At 47.3% G+C, this 18349-nt stretch overlaps 1 protein-coding gene across 7 annotated transcripts in view; it reads right to left on the bottom strand.

Annotated features, from left to right (window-relative positions):
• The window catches only part of TRIO (trio Rho guanine nucleotide exchange factor), a 322877-nt gene that overhangs the window by 113513 nt on the left and 191015 nt on the right, over nt 1-18349 (bottom strand). For all 7 annotated transcript variants that reach the window (XM_053657329.1, XM_053657327.1, XM_053657330.1 and 4 more), the window contains 8 exons: nt 17900-18069; nt 16735-16909; nt 12900-13095; nt 12005-12171; nt 10046-10165; nt 7982-8173; nt 7400-7549; nt 3350-3464 (listed from right to left, as the gene is read on the bottom strand). In XM_053657329.1, coding sequence (XP_053513304.1) covers nt 3350-3464; nt 7400-7549; nt 7982-8173; nt 10046-10165; nt 12005-12171; nt 12900-13095; nt 16735-16909; nt 17900-18069 — 1285 coding nt within the window. The remainder of the gene's footprint in view (nt 1-3349; nt 3465-7399; nt 7550-7981; nt 8174-10045; nt 10166-12004; nt 12172-12899; nt 13096-16734; nt 16910-17899; nt 18070-18349) is intronic.

Genomic DNA, 18349 nt, shown 5'->3' on the forward strand with positions numbered 1-18349 from the left:
GTGCCCTTGAACCAGGATTTACCTTCCAGCTGACGGTGTTCACACAAGCAGCTGCAACGATTTGTACTCGGATGCGTGAACACTGAGGTGCAGCAACGTGTGAGCCCATCCATTGGGGGACAAGTTAAACCAGTCACAAAATCATCATACTAGACATAGAAGAATAGGGCAGATCTTTAAATCTGATATAAAAATATGACTCAGGTATACTACCAAGTGACTGAAGAAAAAAATTGCAGGGATATATAGTCCCATTTTGGTTAAAAAAACAAAAAAACAAAAAAAGGACAGATAAAGTGCTTCTCAGATAAGATCAAATTCAAGGAGTTCATCATCACCAAACCCTTATTATATGAAATATTAAAGGGACTTATCTAAGAAAAAGAAGTTAAAAAAACATGAACAGTGAAAGGACAACAAACTCACAGTTATTAACAACTACACCTAAAACACAAGCAAACTAAAAGGACAGCTAGATCAGGAGTGGAAACATAGAAATGAAGATCTCAAGGAGGGTTAGCAACAGGAGAGTGGGAGGAGGAGAAGGGGGGAGAAGGTACAGAGAATAAGTAGCATAGACAGTAGATAGAAAATAGGTGGGGGGGCAAGAATAGTATGGGAAATATAGAATCTAAAGGACTTAAGACACATGGTCATAAACTAAAGGGGGGTAATGGGGACGGGGAGGTAGGGTGGAGGGGAATGAAGGAGGGGAATAGAACAACTGTAACAACATAATCAATAAAAAATAAATTAAAAACAAAAAACAAAACAAAAAGCAGGATGGGTGAGTGGAACCCACCTATGTTCAGATTTCTCCACATATTTCGATTTACGTGCACAGACAGATGCACAGAAAGTCTCAACGGTGGTTATCACCGGCAAAGGAATTACGTAATTCATACGCATTTGTCACTTTTCAAACTTTTTACAGTACTCTGTTTTACTCCAGAAGTTTATAAAATAACTATATAAAAAAAAGTCAGACAAATGATCTCACCTATAAGAGGAACCCAATGAACAAAACAAACTAATGAGCAAACTAGAACCGGAGGCGTGAAAGGAGGAAGAGACTGACAGGGACCAGGGAGTGGGGAGGGGTTAAGCGGGGAGGGAAGGGGAAGGGCCTGGTTAAAGAACATGTATAAATGACAATGACCCGTGCACATGGACAACAGCGTGGGGACTGACTGTGGGAGCAGCCGGGGACAAAGGAGGGCAGCGGGCAGAGCAGGGTAGAGCAAGGAGGGAAATCTGGGACAACTCTAATAGAGTCATTAAAAAAAACTTCACAAGAGATTGAAATTGCAAGTCAACTAGATGGTGACTAGACTGTAAGTCCACTAAGTTCCCCACCAGCGTTTACGGAGTTCTCGGCGGGCTGAGCGCTGTGTGTGAAACAGGAGGCTGTGAGCAGCATTTGCCCATCAGCTCAGCGGTCCTGCCCCAGTATCCCCTCACTCTACTGAAAACATGAACTGGTTTCGTAAAACAGACTCAGACTTTGAAATCTGAAGCCTGTCAAAAAACTGTTACCTCTTAAATGAAAACATCACACGTGCATATTAACATAAACCTCGGGGTCTTTTCTGTTCTCTGATTTTCACAGTCTCTGCCTGGGCCAGGGCTGGTTTGGGGCATGGAAGCCACCCAGCAGAGGGGCGCTCTGGGGCTGCCTTAGCTCCTGAGGGTTACTCTGATCCCCTGGGCTGACCCTTCTTGGCTGTACCTCTCCTCTGGCACTGTCGCCCCTGCATGAATCTACTACACTGACACACCCATAAACCTTCTGTCCCCAAGTCTATGGTGAGAGAAAAAGAACATTTCTTTTTTAACTCTCCCCAGCACACAGCATGGGGAGAACGACTAGCAAATGCACGGTGATTATCTGGTGAGTGAGGACATGAACAGACACCCGCCTCGCACAGGCATGTGCATATCAAACTAGTACAACCTAGAAAGCCTCCTGGAATCTTCGATCAGGGCAGAATGTGCCCCCAAACCAAGAGCAATATTGAAAGGTGGGAGAAAGGAATTGATTTTTCTGTTAAATGAGTCAAGGAAACTGATTACCAATACACATAACTTGCAGGCAATGAGGATTCCTTTCTGCTGAAAATGACTGCGCCTGTTAGTCACTTATTTTTCCCAAAAGAAAAGCCCACTGACTAATAAGTAAATAAATCTCTTCTGTAGAGCTTTGAGGATTGTACCAAAGTGAGACAAAATCCTTCTATGAGAGCAGATGAATCAGACCACCAGGGAGAAGAATGTAATGTACAAAGTTTTTGCCAATCATATTGTTTTTAAAAAGTGTGGAGTGAATCATCAGTTACGTGGTTGTTGCAATTTTTCCCTGTGAAGCTCAGCTGCAAGTGTGCGTCTGTGCGACCTCTGTCTCCTCCTGCACCTGGAGCTGACTGCTAGGCTCCCGATGAGAATCAAGCCGACAGAATTCGGCCTCAACATCAGGACTGTTGTAAACATCTCTCATCATTTCTCAGGACCCACTCCCATGTCATTTCAACTGAAATTGCCAAAACTATGATTACATTTGAGTTTAAAATTATGTAACACCTGATTGCATTTTCTCTGTAAAATAGTCAGAATTCTACAGAGTAAAAGTTTAAGTCCCCTTCACCTGCCTCCACACCAATCCTATTTATCATTTTGTATAAGTTTTGCCAGATTTTCCCTATATATTTACACATACATGTTATATTAAACATGGCTTTATAGATTTTATACTCAAATAATATCAAACTATATGATACTATTTTACAATTTCTTTTTCTTAATAATGCTTATATAATAAAGTTAATAACACTTTATTTTGCTTGTAGATAACTCTGGTTTTCATTTTTTCCCAGCTTATAATATTTTTACTTACTTTAACAAAATAGTCAATGCCAATATAAATCATCCTAAGTCATGTTTTTTTCTCCCTGTTTATATTCTTCAACTTTATTCAATAAATTATGAGTCTATACACAAAGACCAGCAGAAGTATCGCCTGCTTGAGTGTGGCTGGTACAGTAATAATATAGGTACAATAATTTATAGTTTTAATTTGAACATTTCACCTAAAATAGGGGTGTGCTTGAGTGTGATATTGTTATGTTATAGAATTGCAAGCTTATGATTTTGTAATGAAAGACTTTATAATAAAAAAGGGACATTATTTGTGTTAGGCCCTGTATCTAATATTCAATTCTTAAACTAAGATACTCGGTAAGAATTTTAAAACAGGAAACAAACATTTAAAACGAAGCCCTGGGTGAAGACTTCCAAGCACACCAGCCCGGCGCCTCCTGCGCCTGCCAGTCGGCCGAGCCCTGGGCGCACTCACTTTTTACTTGCTGTTCGGGGGCTTTGACGTGAGTGACCATCCCCGGCATGTTCACACTGTTCCTGTGCAGGTACTTCAGGAAGACGTCTGCATTCCTCCTCGCAAGTGTGCACGCCTAAGAGCAATGGAGAGAGATGTGCTATTAGTCTGACTTACACAAACATGGGTTTTTGAGTCCTTATGGACACGAGTCGGCTCTAGCACATGTCTTCACTGAGAGTGTTTACCTGGCTAGCTGTGGCTTAGAGAATACATAGTTTAAATCACATTTCAATTAAAAAAAAAAAACAACATCTTGGAGCCCTTGCTTCTGCTCCGGTTGCTCTGCTGTAAGCTTCCCTACTGAGGGGCCTGGGGGCAGGGAGTGAGGGCAGCTCTTGACCAGTGAACAGAGAGCAAGTGAAGCCCTTCCCCAGGCCAGCCTTGAGGCGGCCATGACCACGGCCAACCCCTGAACCACAGCCAGGGTTTCTCAGTGTGAGAAACCCTGAGCCAGACGCCCCAGCTGGGCCGGGCCTGGATTTCTGTGAGCAGCAGGCAGTGCGATGCTTTTGGCTTCTGACTCATGGAGTCTGTGTCTCTGCTGCCTCTGTCCCTGCCGGCGTGGACGAAAGCGGCCGTGGACGACCCACGGGTGAGTGGGGGGTGGATTTACCCTCGGGCCTCGGCGCGTGCCAATCCTTGGTTTAAGCCCTCGAATATGGGGGTGGTTTGTAATGTGGTGTTATTTTGGTAGTAGATAACTAATATCACACGTTTATAAACTGAAGGGACCTACATTCCACCACCCTGAACCTACTTTTTGGGGATTCTGATTTTAAACTGATCATTAAGAAATGAAAGACTCAGAAAGAACCTTTGACCCTCCCCCATTTTCTGCCCAAGAAAGACAGACCGAGATGCTTCAGAAAGGAAATCTTAGGATGTTTCCTTCACCTAATTTTAATTAAGTATGGTACACAGAAGGCTTCAGGTAGGAGCCTATTAGCTACATACCCCACGTGAACCAGAGACGTGGAAACAAGCAACAGTCTGACAGCTGTGGGAGGGAGGAGGGGAGAGGAGGATGGGAGAAGGCGGCAGGGGATAAGGGGAAAGGGGAAAGGGATGGGGGGGGGGAGAAGCTGAAGGGACCAGTCAAGGAACATGTACGCATGATCCACAGACAGGGACTGAGTATGGTGACAGAGGGGTGGGCTGGGTAGAGGGGCAAAAGGGGGAAAACTGGGACAACTGCGATAGAATAAACAATAAATAAATCAACAAACACCTGTGTGTCCCACTGTTTCTGAGTCACGTAGCAAGGACTTTCCTGCCACAGCTCCACTCTTCCGCCACTACCTGCAAACCTCCCACTCTCACCCCTGAAACTGAATATTCATCTCCCACCCTGCCCTCCTTGGTCCAAAATGTCTCATACGCGTATACTCAATGCTGCCTCACTGTCTCTGGAATTTTCATGGATTTATCATGTCTGTGGGAATTCCCCACCCACAAGTATTAAACGTGGATTTTCCCCTGTGTAGTCTGTCTCTGTTAATTTGGTTATTAGCCCAGCCAGAAGAACTTGGAAGATGGGAGGAAAGTATTCATATGTTTTAGCCCCACAAAACCAAACAAGCAACTCACCAATGTATACAAAAACAAGAGCTCCGTAAGAGAAAAAGAATATAAACATGAAATGGAAGAAGTTAAGGGAAAAAAACATGTTGATTACATTTGAATACGAAATATCATGCACATATCCTGTCCCCAATCTGGAATTAATATTTTCTTCAAAGAGCTCTGCCCCCTTCTGTGGTGAATGGTGCTGAGAGACCACAGTCTGGGCACGAGGGGTGGGCATTATTGTTGGGTCGGTCACGTTTGTAGGCCTTTCCCATTGATGGAGGTAGAACACGTTTTAAAAATTAAGCTAAAATATGCCTGCATCTCTACTATTGAGTCTGAGAGAGTCAAGCATGTACCCGCCTCTTCTCCACAAACTCTCCTTTAGATGAACCTGACAGCTGAGGGGGTCACAGTCCTAGCTAATCGAGGAGGAGAGAATGGCAGAACTTCACCACTTTGCAACTCCTCAGGACTGATGTTACTACGACTACCAGACCCACCAGGTGAGGGGCTGCTGGGGAAGGGTGTCCCGGGTGAACTGGACTCGGCAGGTCTGAGGCACTGATGGGCCCTCACACTGCAGAGACAAAGAGAGAAGTGGACCTGGTGCCTCAAGCTCTCAGCCTAAGAGAAATTCAGAGGACCCGGAAGGTGCTTTCGCCAAAATCGGAAGAGTGGGAAACACCGCGCCGTGGGAAAAGCTTACTCCTTCAATTGGAAGTGATAATGAAGGAAAGGGTGGGTTTAGACGAAGACAGACTTAAAAGGACACTAATCAAATCAATGTTTAGACCTTCTTTGGATCTTGATTAAAACCACGTACAAAAAGACATTTGCGAGGCAATCAGGAAAATTTGAATACTTCAATTTTACATGAAATAAGTTATTATTAATTTTTAAGATGCAATAATGGTATCATGGTTGTTTTAGAAAACTGTAAGTTAATGTTTAGATTCTTACCAGCACACCTGCAAATAAAATGAGGTGAGGTCTAGAATGTAAAGCGACCCAGTGAAGGCAGGCACGTGCCCGCATGTTGATTACTGAGGCCGGGCGGGACGCACGGGGCTCACGCTCTACGCTCTCTGCTTCTGTACGGCGCCTTGAAACTGCCACAATGAAACGCTGGAAGACATCCGATAGACAAACACCCCAGAATTCTAGTGACCAAAGCCATCCAAACAGGCCTGTGATTATTTCTGCTTTTTAATTTTACCAAAATCTCTCTGTTACATTAACCACATAGTGTTCGAATTTTGTTTTACACTAAGTGGAGTCCAGAAAGAGAGGCAAACTGAGTCCAACTCAAAACACCTAACACTGGTCGGCATTTCACAAACTCAAATGGCAACAAGCATGGCGGGCCTCCCAGGTCCTGTTTGCAACAGTGACAGTGAGTGACTCTGGGGAAGTGAGCACCGCCTTCCCACCCGGATCTGCTTCAGTGGAAAATCACTGCGGTGGGAGCTCCAACTCAGTGCACCAGGTAAGGATTTCCAGGGGGCTGCCATTTATTCTCCCAGACCAAACAATAGCTTTCCCTGTCGGGACGGATCGTCACCTTCAGAAACGAAACAGAAACTATCGGATGTAACAGGAAATAGTGTCCGAGAGGTCCGAATGCTGCAGCAACGAGGGAAACTAAACTTAATAAAGCAACGGTGAAAAAGCGAACACCACACCGGATTTTCAACATGTCTGAGCACCAGCAAGGTCCTCAGAAAATCTGGTCCAAGAGGAAAAGAATGCAGGGTGGAAACATTCAATGTCAATGCTACTAAAAACACTCTGGCCACTGTTTAAAGTTTCAGTGTTGGAAATCAGTGACAAGTACGGACAGAAAAGTAAATAAAAATACACACACGCACAAAGCAGGCTTGAAAAAGTCCTCATTTAAAGCTCCTCGGAGTTAAAACTTACAGCCTGGCCTGAACTGAACTAAATTTCTCCAGCAGGAAACATTTCCTGAGTAAGTAACAGAAACTGATCCCATAAACCACAAGAGGTGTTCCTGCTTTGTGTCTACATTGGGCTCATATTTCTTCTGAGATACAGTCTTTGTTCCTAAGAAGTGAACTTCCAAAGGAAGATTATTTTAAGGCATTTTTGATTCATGAAATCAATCTCTCTCTCTGTTCAGAATCATTTGGCATTATCACTTTCGCCTGTTTTTTATTCACAGCTTTCTAGCTTTCTCTGTGAACACTAGAAAGACAACGTAGATAACAAGAACATTTTTAAGATTTTCTCTGAACGTCTGCCCCACTGGTCACGCGATGTGGCCCTGACTACTTTCCACACAAAGGGAGAACCGTGGGGTGTGCGGGACCTCCCTGTGGAGAGTGTCCCTGGCCTGGGGGTACCCCCTTCAAGTGACCCCTCTTGGATCTGTGCACACTGCTCAGTGAGGCACTGGCCCCCCGGGAAGCCGGCACCTACCTTCAGGAATGCTTCCTTTTGTTCCAGGTGCTTGCTGATCATGGGAGTGACGTGATCCGTCTCGGAATTGGGGCCCAGTTTGTCGGCCCCTCCACACCAGTCCTCCTCTCTCTTGTACTCCTGCTCCAGGCTCTCGAGGACACTGCAGACCTGTGGGCAGAAGCGAGATCCAGGCTCAGAGGGGGCCGCTGGCACCTAAGGGCACGGATCTGCATCTTTGGCAGCATTTTCAGTCAGGCTCTGGGCACGAAAGTGCTGGCCTGCAATCCAAGGCCCCTGGAAGGAAGCAGGGCTCTGTCTTACGTGAGGACAGATGCAGGCCTTTCAAAATGAGGACGAAATAATAGCCGAACCACCTGTCTTTCAGGCCATATAATTAAATGAGAGGCAGAGGGGTGCCTTCTTGTGCTTTGATACCTAAGGTAAGCAAAAATTATCTTCGAGGAATGCTTCTCTTCTCAGCTGGACTTGGACTTGGCTGGTTCCATCACGACTGAGGAGTTAAAGGCTGAGCTGTCCACTGAAATTAAGCTCAAAATAAAACGTCAGCGGGGAGGCCCAGGGCCAGAGCCCCCTCCCTACCTGCTCAGAAGTTTTGTAGAAGGCGACGGAGGCGTTCACCAGCTTGAGGCGGTCTTCCATCTTGAGCATGAGCTGCTGCCAGTGAGAGGCGACCTTCTCGGCGCAGTCCCTGATCATGTCCATGTCGTAGTGGTTGGCCTGCAGCATGGCTTCGGCCTTCTGCTGCACCTGCAGTGCGCTCTGGTGCGTTTTCTAAGGAAGGACAGCAAAAAGGGGGAGCATTTAACAGGGCACCCCGCATGTGCCGCAAAGGACCCAGGTGGGCCAGGGTGCTGCTGTTCTGCTGGCTTTCATAGAAGCGACCTCAGTTAGCACGGGTTAAGACACTTCTAAAAACATACCAGATAGTTCACTTAAAAAAAAAATGAAAGTTTTCATGCCTGGCAGCTACTGTTTCTATTTAAATGAATTAATGAAGGGTGAAGGCATGAGGAATTTCCGGAACAGACCACAGCGTGGGGCGCTCAGCCTGAGAGAGCAGCCACCTTTCACAGCCAGTGCTCTGAAAAGCCGCTGAAATGTTCCAAGTTGATTATCCCCATCCATCCTTCTTATAACAGCAGCCGCAGGCAAATGAACAAGTGTATAAAAGGGGGTGGAAGTGAGTACTTTTATTTTCATTTTCAACTTTAACTCTGGACCAGCATAAAAAGTTCTCAAGAACTATTGATTTTTTTTTTTTTTAAGGAAAAACGTCATGAAAAGCTAAGAATAAACCAACAGTTTTCTCTGGAGGTTGGTGCCATGGTGAACCTAGCAAAATAACAGGACAGCCCGGAAGACCCCCACTCTCACCTCCTCACTCAGAGACCATGAGAGGGGCTGAGAAGCCGGGCTCTCTCATGAAGACACACGCCGCCGGGCGGGGCAGCGGGGGCGGGTCTCTGCGGACACGCTCTTCTATTTCTTAACAATGGCAGCATTTTATATTTTGTCTGCAAAGGAGCTAATGATTCCATACAACTCTGTACCCAGTATAGTCCCCACAGCAGATCCAGGACGTGCTCTGACAGTTTAATTAGTAGGAATCACTTGGCACAGTGCACACGTTTCAAAAGATTCCTGCGGTCTGGGCTGCAAAAAGATGTGTTAATGTGTGTCCATGGTACTGTTAGTTAAAAACTAATCTAGGGAATAAATTCATAGTAATTCCTGTGGCTTCCTTCCCTGGTTGACAGTATTCAGGGTTTGGCACAAATAATGACCCTTTTTATTACAAACTCTTTTATTTCAAAATCATAAGCATGTAATTCTGTAACACAACAATATCACACTCAAGCACACTATGTGACATTTTAGGTGAAATGTTCAAATTAAAACTATGAATTATTACATTCACATTATTACCCGACCACCCGCACTCAAGCAGGTGTTATTTCTGCCAGACCCCGCATATGTAAAGAGAGAGGAAAACAAGTTTTCTGTAATGAAGTGCTCCTCTACCCTTCACTTAACCTTGAGACTGCCTGTCAATTACTGCTGCCCCCCGGGATGAAAACAGTCACCCACCCGCTGTGAGAGTGAGTCTGAGCAGGTCTCAGGTGGGCCCGAGCCGCCCTGCGGAAGTGCGGCACGGCACTGGCCCTCACGCTCAGGGGGAGCGCTTTCAGCCAGGCTCGGGGGAGCGGTCTATCCGGAACAGTGAAGTGGGATCTGTGCCTGGTTGTGATGAGCCACTAGGAGCTCTCTGTTCGGCCAAGTCTGCTTACATAGCAGGGATGTGCCTATGACACCCGCAAAATATAAAAAATCCTCAGCCAGGACACCAACTTGGGCTCCCGGGTGCAGGCTCCTGACCCGGGAAGGTGCCTCCAGCCAGGGCCGTCTCAGCGGGCCTCGGGGCCCTTTGCAGTGAGGCTGGCTGGTTGGCGTGCACGGCCGCTCCACTGCAGTCGCCAGGCTGTGGCCTTTCCCTGGAATAAACTGTCGATTTGTGAGCACTGCCGTTTTCCGTCCCACTGACCCTGTTTTGGCTTCTGGGCTCAGAGCCACGTGAGGGGATTAGCAGGCTTGCCTCCAGGCTGCGAAGACCCACCAGCTGGGAGCTGGGTCCAGCGTTCCTACCTCTATGGCGTGCTGGAATTGCTCGTGCTCCCTCTGCAGCTGCTCGGCTTCCTGTAGCGAGCTGGCCGTGATGAGTCCTGCGTTCAACATCGACTCTCCGTTGCGGATCCAGCCCAGCACCTGAAACGTTACACAGGGTACTCCAAGCAGCGGCCCTTCCCCGGGCAGCCTGTGGACCAGCAGCGAGGAGGTCCAAGCTGGCAAGGTGGTCACGCTGTTCACATCAGCTACAAAGCGGTAGTTTCCTTAGGGCCCTACGGCCATCTGCCTGCTAACCTGCAGCAGTACGTGATTGTAAGTGTTGCCTTTTTAAATGAATCCTGTTATTTTAGCTGCAAATGGGAGCTGGAAAGGTAGAGGGTCCAGAGGATGGTTATTAGTCCACAGGTCAAAACAGACTGAGGACCACATATTAGAAACACTATCACCAAGAAGAATTCTCTGATGATATTTTAAAAAAGTATTTTTCATTCCTTTCAGTCCTAATGAAAATGCAAAATTGGCAAACTGCTTGATAAAAGAACTATTTCATATCAATAACAAGTTTTCCAATTTAGTATCAGTATTAAGTGGCACAACAACCAAAGTGTGAATGAAGCTGTACTATAGTGCTCAGGGCCACACCATGAGCTTCTCAACTTCATATACAAAGAAAGGTCAATTATGGCTGCAGAAGTCACACAGACTGTGGAGGTCATTCGGTAGTTACTTGTGGCCGAGACCGCTCATTACCTATTTTCCCTGTCTCCTTTACTCAGAAGACTCCAACTGTTGGGGACAGCTTAAAACAAAACCACTTCTCGGCCCCTATTGCAGCCTGGCTACAGATACGACACAGTAATTCTAGCCACTGAGATCCAAGCAGTCACTGCTGGGGAGTTTTGTGAAAATGTTCTTTTGATACGCACGTTGCCTCTTTCTTGTTATGCTTTCGCCTTCCTGATGTCTGGACCATGGCGGTGATGCTTAGGGCTACAACAGCCATTTGGCGACCATGAGGAAAAGGCCACTGTCCTCAAGCTCACAGCCTAACACATCACGGGGCCACTAGATGGACACCAGCAATCCTACCACCTTCTGAGTCGGTGTGTGAGGAAATAATTGTTTTAGCCACTATTTTTGGACTCTGTTACTCATCAGGCCAATGCAATTCCTAATGAATATGTTAGTCTATTCCTTTATTTCTCAGATTGTTTTCTCAAAAACTATTTTATTTTTGGCAAGGAGGAGCACTTTAGTAACTGTTCTTTATAAGGCAGGTCACCTACTTCACTCATTACACAGGAGATCAGCAGGCACCTTTTCAAGACTTCTGTTCAATAACACACCTGCGTTAATGTGAGCACTGCACCGTGCTCGTGGTCTGGGGGCAACTAAAGTCCCCTCCAATCAGACTAACATGCACTCTTCTGCGCATCTGCCACAAAGCTGTACTATCCCTGCTTTGGGCCAGTGTCTAGTGGTTTTGCTGTGCACGAGACTAAATGTCACGTACGTGCTGAATGTGCATGCGCGTGGAATCCCACGGGCTCTGAGCTGAAAGCGATTTCTTCCAAAGTTCCACTTTATTTTGCCTTGCTATATGGCAGTACAGACAACACAAGAAAACCCTAGCCATGTACACAGCCTGTGATCCAATCCAGATTCATACCAGTAGATTTGGCAGAAAAACCACCCAGTCAGCTGGACCAGGAAGCAAAGTGTACAGGGTTTCGAGCAAGAGAGTAGCAATAACAAAACAAGCTAAATGGATGTTCCTCTCAAGGGCCCGCCGTGTGGGGCAGCCCTTCCCCCTGCAGCTTGAACACACGGATGCAGGCATTAGGGAGAGGGTGCTGGATCACTTGTCAGGGCAGCCGGGTTCTGGTCAGGGCCCAGCTTTCCCAAGGCTCCCACATCCCGATTACCGCATCCTTCATGAAGTGCGTGTCCGCTGGCTCTCCATCCAGCCCTGTTTACCTGTTTCACTTCCGCCTGCAGGTGGCGAAGCTGCACACACTGCTCCAGGTGCTTGCGATGCTGCTCCGCCGCTAAGTCCAGCTCTTGCTGCTTTTCGTGAAGAAACTCCAACAGGTCCTGAACCCGAGTGGCCATGTCTACATCTCTATCACAAAGCAGCTCCACCCCTGCGGACATTGGATGGAGACCCTAGAACTCAGCTACCATTTCAATTTGTTCTTAGCAGGTAAACACCAGCCTGCTTGTATGAATCGTGTGCCCAGCGGGTGCCAGGCCACTACCCTAAAAACCAAGTTCAAGGACACGGCCAGCAGCGGAGGGTTTACCCCTGCCTTGGAGCATACAGAGGTGCCTCAGAAAGTGTATTTGATGTGTTAAAGCCAAATGTAATGGTGTCTGGCTGACCACACTAAACCCATTTCCTGTTAGTCTACTTCTCCTACAGTAGCTGTGAAAACGTGACATCCTTTATAAATGAGTGAAGTTTGGCTTATCTGCTGTACACCTCGTTTACTTTTTAGAAAGCATTTAATAGTAAGATTTGTGTAAAATTAGTAACATACTATGCAGGTTGTAGCTAAGTAACACTGGAGTTCTCGCTACATTTGTGAGCCTGCAGTGCCATCTCCTGGTAAAACATGTATTAAGAAAAACAGAATGTGAAAACATTTTCCTGAGATTTACATTTTGCTCAGGGAGCTACAGTAGATAGATCATTTATAAAGTTAAAATTGATGTTATTTAAAATAACACCTAAGAATATTAAGGGTAAGAGAGCACTGACTGTAATGTTGGATGTGACTGTATTATCAAGTCATCAATTGAAACAAACTGCATAAGTCCCCTCGGGGCAGGAAGAAGCCACAGCTGACACTGGACGGAATGCACTTCTTACCAGAGGCCTGCACTTCATTGACATACTGCAAGAGGTCCTGCCCTTGGTGGATGACATCAAAGGTCAAGTTGTTCATGGTCAAAGCTTTGTCTGCGTGGTGCTGGAGGCGCTGTTCCGCTATGGTGAGATCTTCCGTGTCAAAGTCATTCATCTGCTGAGAAAGCTCATCGTTCCAGGACTCGAGGTCTGAGATGATCTGACGGAGGAAAGTCTCTGTTTAGGATCAAGACTTAAAAAATAAATGTCTGTTGCAGCAGCTTCCATGCCAAGTAAGGAAGACACAGGCTCATGTGATCGTGTGAAAAGGACAAGCTAATTGAAGGGGCTCTCACTGGCCACAGATGGGATGGTTAGACACTAAAACAATCACCACAGTTGAATTAAATATACTTAAAAATGCATTATTTCCTAATGATGCCTCAAAAAAAAAAAAAAGAGCTAAAAGCCAAGAATTAAATGAAAAAATATTGGTTCCGATGACAAGGAGACAGGGAACTAATCTTTATCCTAAGTGTTAACTATAGAAGAAAATCACGTAAGCATTTAATGGTGAAGTAAAGTTCCCTTTATGGATAAGTCTATTTAAAAGTGGAAAAAATAATAAAATCAGAACACTTTACTCTAATTTTGTTTGAAATTCTAGTAAACTGGGTAAAGATCGTCAGTGCACAGTAAACCTTCAGGAGAAAGGCTGACGCGGAACCCAGGCCGCCACCTCCTACACCAGCAGACCAACCGGAGCCTCCCTGGAGGGCGGGGCCAGGCAGGACACACCTTCCGACGGGAGGAACTAGGGTGTGTGGCCTGTGGAGCTGTGTTGCTCAAACATAGAACCTGAATTCTCATCAGATCTCATCACATCTGACTTCTAAGTTTATAGAAAATACCAGGAAAGAAAGAAAAAACTTCTTGTGGAAGAATATTATACAATCGACTTCAAGGGAACAACATCTCGCACTGGTCCTACTTTCCTTTACCCACAGGAGCAGTAAGCAAATGACTCTGAGAGTCTGAGAACGTGAGAGTGTGCGCAGAACCCAGCTAGGGGAGGGGGCCACGCCACACCTGCGGCTTCCCCAAACTCCTACTGCACAGGTCTTCCATTACAGGGGCCTGGGTCAACATGCACATTACTTTGCTCATTTACTCTTTTACTCTTTTCTTATAGGGGCCTGTAGTCAACATGCGCATTACTTTAATTTGTAAAGGTGTACTTATTTATAAATTACCAAATTTAAATAAGCCAAAAGTCACTGAGAAAAATACTGTTAAAAAGGAAAAAAAATGACCATGACTTTTATCTTGATCTCTAAGGGGAACTTTCTTGCCTAATGTTTGTTCCCTGGCGCTGAGGGTAAAGACACGGAAGGGTGGTGGGAAGACACAGACCGGTGACAGGGCCTCGTGGAGACACGTCAGGCCCGGGCCACACTCAGGTGATGGACAACAGACAAGGATCAATGTGCCAAGCCAGCAGGATCTGAAAACGCTCCCTGGGCATAAAGAAACCCTGGCAATCGCCACGATCAGAGGATCGTTGGGAACAGTCCTGTCCGAAGGTCAGCACAGCTTCTGAGACAGAGGGGCCAAGAAAGCAATCTGTGCCCAAAACAAAGTTCAAGAAAGTGGAAATTATTTTTGGATTTTGACTATTTGGAGAAACACCCTGGAAACAATTTTTTCGAATCTCTCCCAGAATATTTTGAGAGTCTAAGTCCTTCTTCCTAAACACACACACAGTGGAGACTGCTTCCCGTACCTACCCTGCCACAGGATGCTGCAGTCATTACCACGTTTTTCCGTCAACAGGCCAGATTTTACCTGGCCATCTGGGGGCTGAAACAGCAGTATCCTAAGCCACAGAAAATCTCTATCCATTTCTGAGACATGGAACTGCTACTCCAATTGACATACAGAGATATGGAGGACTTGAAAAAAATCAGCCAAGTAACAGAGGAATTGGTACCAACACCGTAACTCCAACTCCATGCTTCCCACGGGCAGTGAGGTGAGGCATTTTCCCAGCTGAAACCATAACTGCTCAGATTTTCACGTTTCAGGACCATTCAAGGAAAACAAAGTTCTAAGGATGTGACATGTTCAAAGCTTTTAAACTGTATCTTAGCTGGCCTGCGACTGAATAAGAGGTTTCATTTCCTCCGCTCAGGACAGCACTTGCCCTAGCCTGGCACCCTGGCTTTGCTGAGGCCCAGAGGGATCTTGTGCTTTAGTGTCAGGGAAATGCATGTTCTAGGTTCCTGGTCTCTATTTTAAAACACTGGTTCAGTGAAAGTAGAATCACAATTAATCCCTCCCCTCTTTAAAGTACCATTAATACAAGTGAAGCCAATTTTTCCCCAATATCCAAATGTCCCAGAAGGAAAAACTTCAAGTAATGCTTCAGACTGCTTTGTGTTCCTTTAACTGCAACTATTTAATATGCAACTAAATTTACAAAAGCAATTCCTCCAAAGTAGAGGTCAGAGAGGAAACCCGGCGGCTGGGGCCCCTGCTCCCACGAGGCTGCAGGCCGGGCCTGGGCGTGGCGGGTCCGAATCCACGGAGGCCAGCACGCCTCTCCGCCATGTGGCTCTAAGTGGACTCACCTGTCAAGACTTTAAGAGGAATATTTTTTAACCAGAAACATGTGCAGGGTTTAATGCTTTTCTTGTCATTAACTGATGGTGACGATGATGATGACGAACACAGCCAAGAAGGCCTTTCTTTCAGGAAAACAGTGATGGGAGTTTAGACAATCACCCGACCAAAAGTCCCCGCAAAAGGCCCGCACAGGGTCTGGCCTGGCCCCCACAGGGCGCGCGGCACTCTGAGCTGGGCCGTGGACAGGCCCACATCAGCGGAGGGGACCCCAGGCACGCTCCGCAAAGCCCTGCTCTCTCGCTCTGCCCGTGGGAGCACTTAGGGTCCGGGCCCATGTGTCCTCAAGGCACTACTCGAAACCCAGGACAAGAAATAAATGTGCAGAGAGTATCCTCCATTCACCCTGGTCGGCAGTCACAGGGACTCCCCGGTGGCCTGTCCCTGCCACCAGCTCTGCGGGGCTGAGGGGCAGGCCCCAGGAAACTGGCCTCCGGGCTGAAGTGAGTTTTGGTTCCTTTCATCATGTTTCAGACAGACTTGGTGTCATCCAATAACACTTCCTTCTGCTTTGCACTTCATCAAGTTCAAAAACAAAAAAGACCTCCCCTGGCACAGAATTAAGAACCACACTCCTTTTTCTGAAGAAAAATAAAAGAAACCTGAATTGCTTTCTCCTAGTCACATATAAAGTATAAAAGCCAAGTTTTAAGTAAGAATTACAGACCATCTGAGGACACTTCTGTGGGAAATAAAAATTGGGTTTTTATTTCTACTCCCTAAGATGCTATCACCACATGCTTAGCTCATTCCCAGGCTTGGACAGAGGAGAAGGGGTGAGGGGAGGAGGGGAAGCCCGGGGAGGGAGGGAAGGAGAGGCTCCCTCCCTTGGGCTTGTGCCCTGCCTCACTGACAGCCAAGTGCTGCTGTGCAGTGAACGAAGTGGTGAGATGTGCTTGTTGTCAGAGGCTCTGCCTGTGACCCCCTTCCACCTGGCTCTGCTCCACCCTGCTGGGCAATGGGGGCCCTGCAGTCCCCTCTGCCTCCACCAATTTCAGCTTCAGATGGAGCAGCTGAGGTCCCAGCTCCCTGTAAGCTGCTGAGGCAAATGGTTTCCCCCTTTTATCCTCTTCATGCCAAGGCCAAGGGAGAGGACCCAGGAAGGGAGCCGGGCAGGGGACCAGGAGGGGACGCAGGAGGCCCCTGGCAGACAAGGGCAGGGCGTGGGAACACTCACGTCAATGGCATCCCTCTCGAAGATGCGCAGCTGCAGGAAGAGCTCGAGCTTGATCTTGCGCTCCTGGAAGAGCTCCTCCATCTGGGCCTGGGCCTCGTCCAGCTGCTGCAGCACCGTCTCGATGTGGCTGATGGAGCTGTTGTGTGGGGTCTTGTTGCTGGAGATGGCGGAGTCCCTGCAAGGGAACAGAGCAGGGAAATGGGGGTTTCACAGAGACAAACAGGAGCTGGAGGAGCAGGTCTCAGTGTCAGATACCAGATCCGGAGGCTCAGGGCTTGGGTGGGGGGCGGGGGGAGGAGGGCCAGCAGGAAGCGGGACTGCTTGTCTCAGAAAATGGAACAGGCAGCCCCTCCCGCAGAACAACAGCGGCTTCCTCCTCCGAGCAATGCTCCAGACCTGAGGACGCACCGAAGAATTTCCCATTTCCTCCCAGTCGCTCTTATAAAAAAAAAATCTAATGATTAAGTAAAAAAATCCAATCATTTCAGCAGAGTACCATTTCTAGCCAGTTCTCTCCTTAAGGACAGAGAAGAGCTCACACCTGTTTACTATAAATGGTAGTTATATTGGCAATGAGAGGTTGAACTCTGATGCATCAGTTAAGCCTCTGCCAAGTAACTTGCCTGACTCCGCAAAGTCAGCATCACGTGAAGTTATCGCCAAGGATTCAACAAACTGGCCTCTCACAGAGTCAGGAGACGATATTTACACATAAATGGTCCCTGGGACCCAAGAAAAGGAACCTGCTTCCAGCCCCAGGACTGTCCCCTCTTCCTGCCACGAGATCCAGGTGCCACCCCACAGCCTGGCCTGCCCGGGCCACAACTTCAAGAAGGGGAACATCTCACCACACTCTAGAGACAGGTCACTCGGGGCCTAAAGGACACGGTCCTGGGGGGGTTAAATTAATCTGAAGTAAAAGCTGAATTCTGGGAAGGTTTATTATTAGTCAATGCTGTAATGAGAAAAATTACAGAGAAAAAACTGTAAGAAAGAAAAAAAGAAAAAAGAAGCTACTCTCCATGATGTCACAGATGCTATTTGTGCTCTACATAGTTAGACAAAGAATTATAGCCAATTCTTCCAGAAAGTGAGGGGAAGGGGAAATCGCTGGCAGCATTTCAAAGTGTTTGTGTCAGGCTGGAGGACAGGGCGGCTGGCTCACCTCAGCTGCTGGATGAGGTCCTCCCCTTCCTTGATCACGTTGACAGTCACTTGCAGGGTCGTCTGCTGCTGCTGGCCGAAGCGCTTGATGAGGTCTTGCACAGCCTCCACGGACTCGGCGTACACGTCGTCCAGCAGCTCCTTCTGCAGCTCCTCCAGCCATGTCCACAGCTGGGGGAGGAGAGACCAGTGAGGCCGGGCCCCGCTCCACTGCAGGGCCCGGGGGTGTGGAGGCTGGGGGTGACGGGCTGGGAGGGGATCGGTGGCAGCTTGCCCCAGGGAGGAGGGAGGGAGGGAGAGAAGTGCCCCAAAGAGTCCGAGAGCCAGCAGAAGAGGCACAAAAAAACGCAGTGTGCAACCTCTGGGTGGTGAGAAAGTAAACAGGCAGAGAGCCGAAGGGGACTATCACAGGAGAGAAAAAAAGAAAGGGATGAGAAGCCACGCTTTGCCA

This window comes from Artibeus jamaicensis, unplaced genomic scaffold (genome assembly GCF_021234435.1).
Source record: "Artibeus jamaicensis isolate MK-2021 breed Jamaican fruit bat unplaced genomic scaffold, CSHL_Jam_final scaffold_369, whole genome shotgun sequence".
NCBI classification, from domain to species: Eukaryota; Metazoa; Chordata; class Mammalia; order Chiroptera; family Phyllostomidae; genus Artibeus; species Artibeus jamaicensis.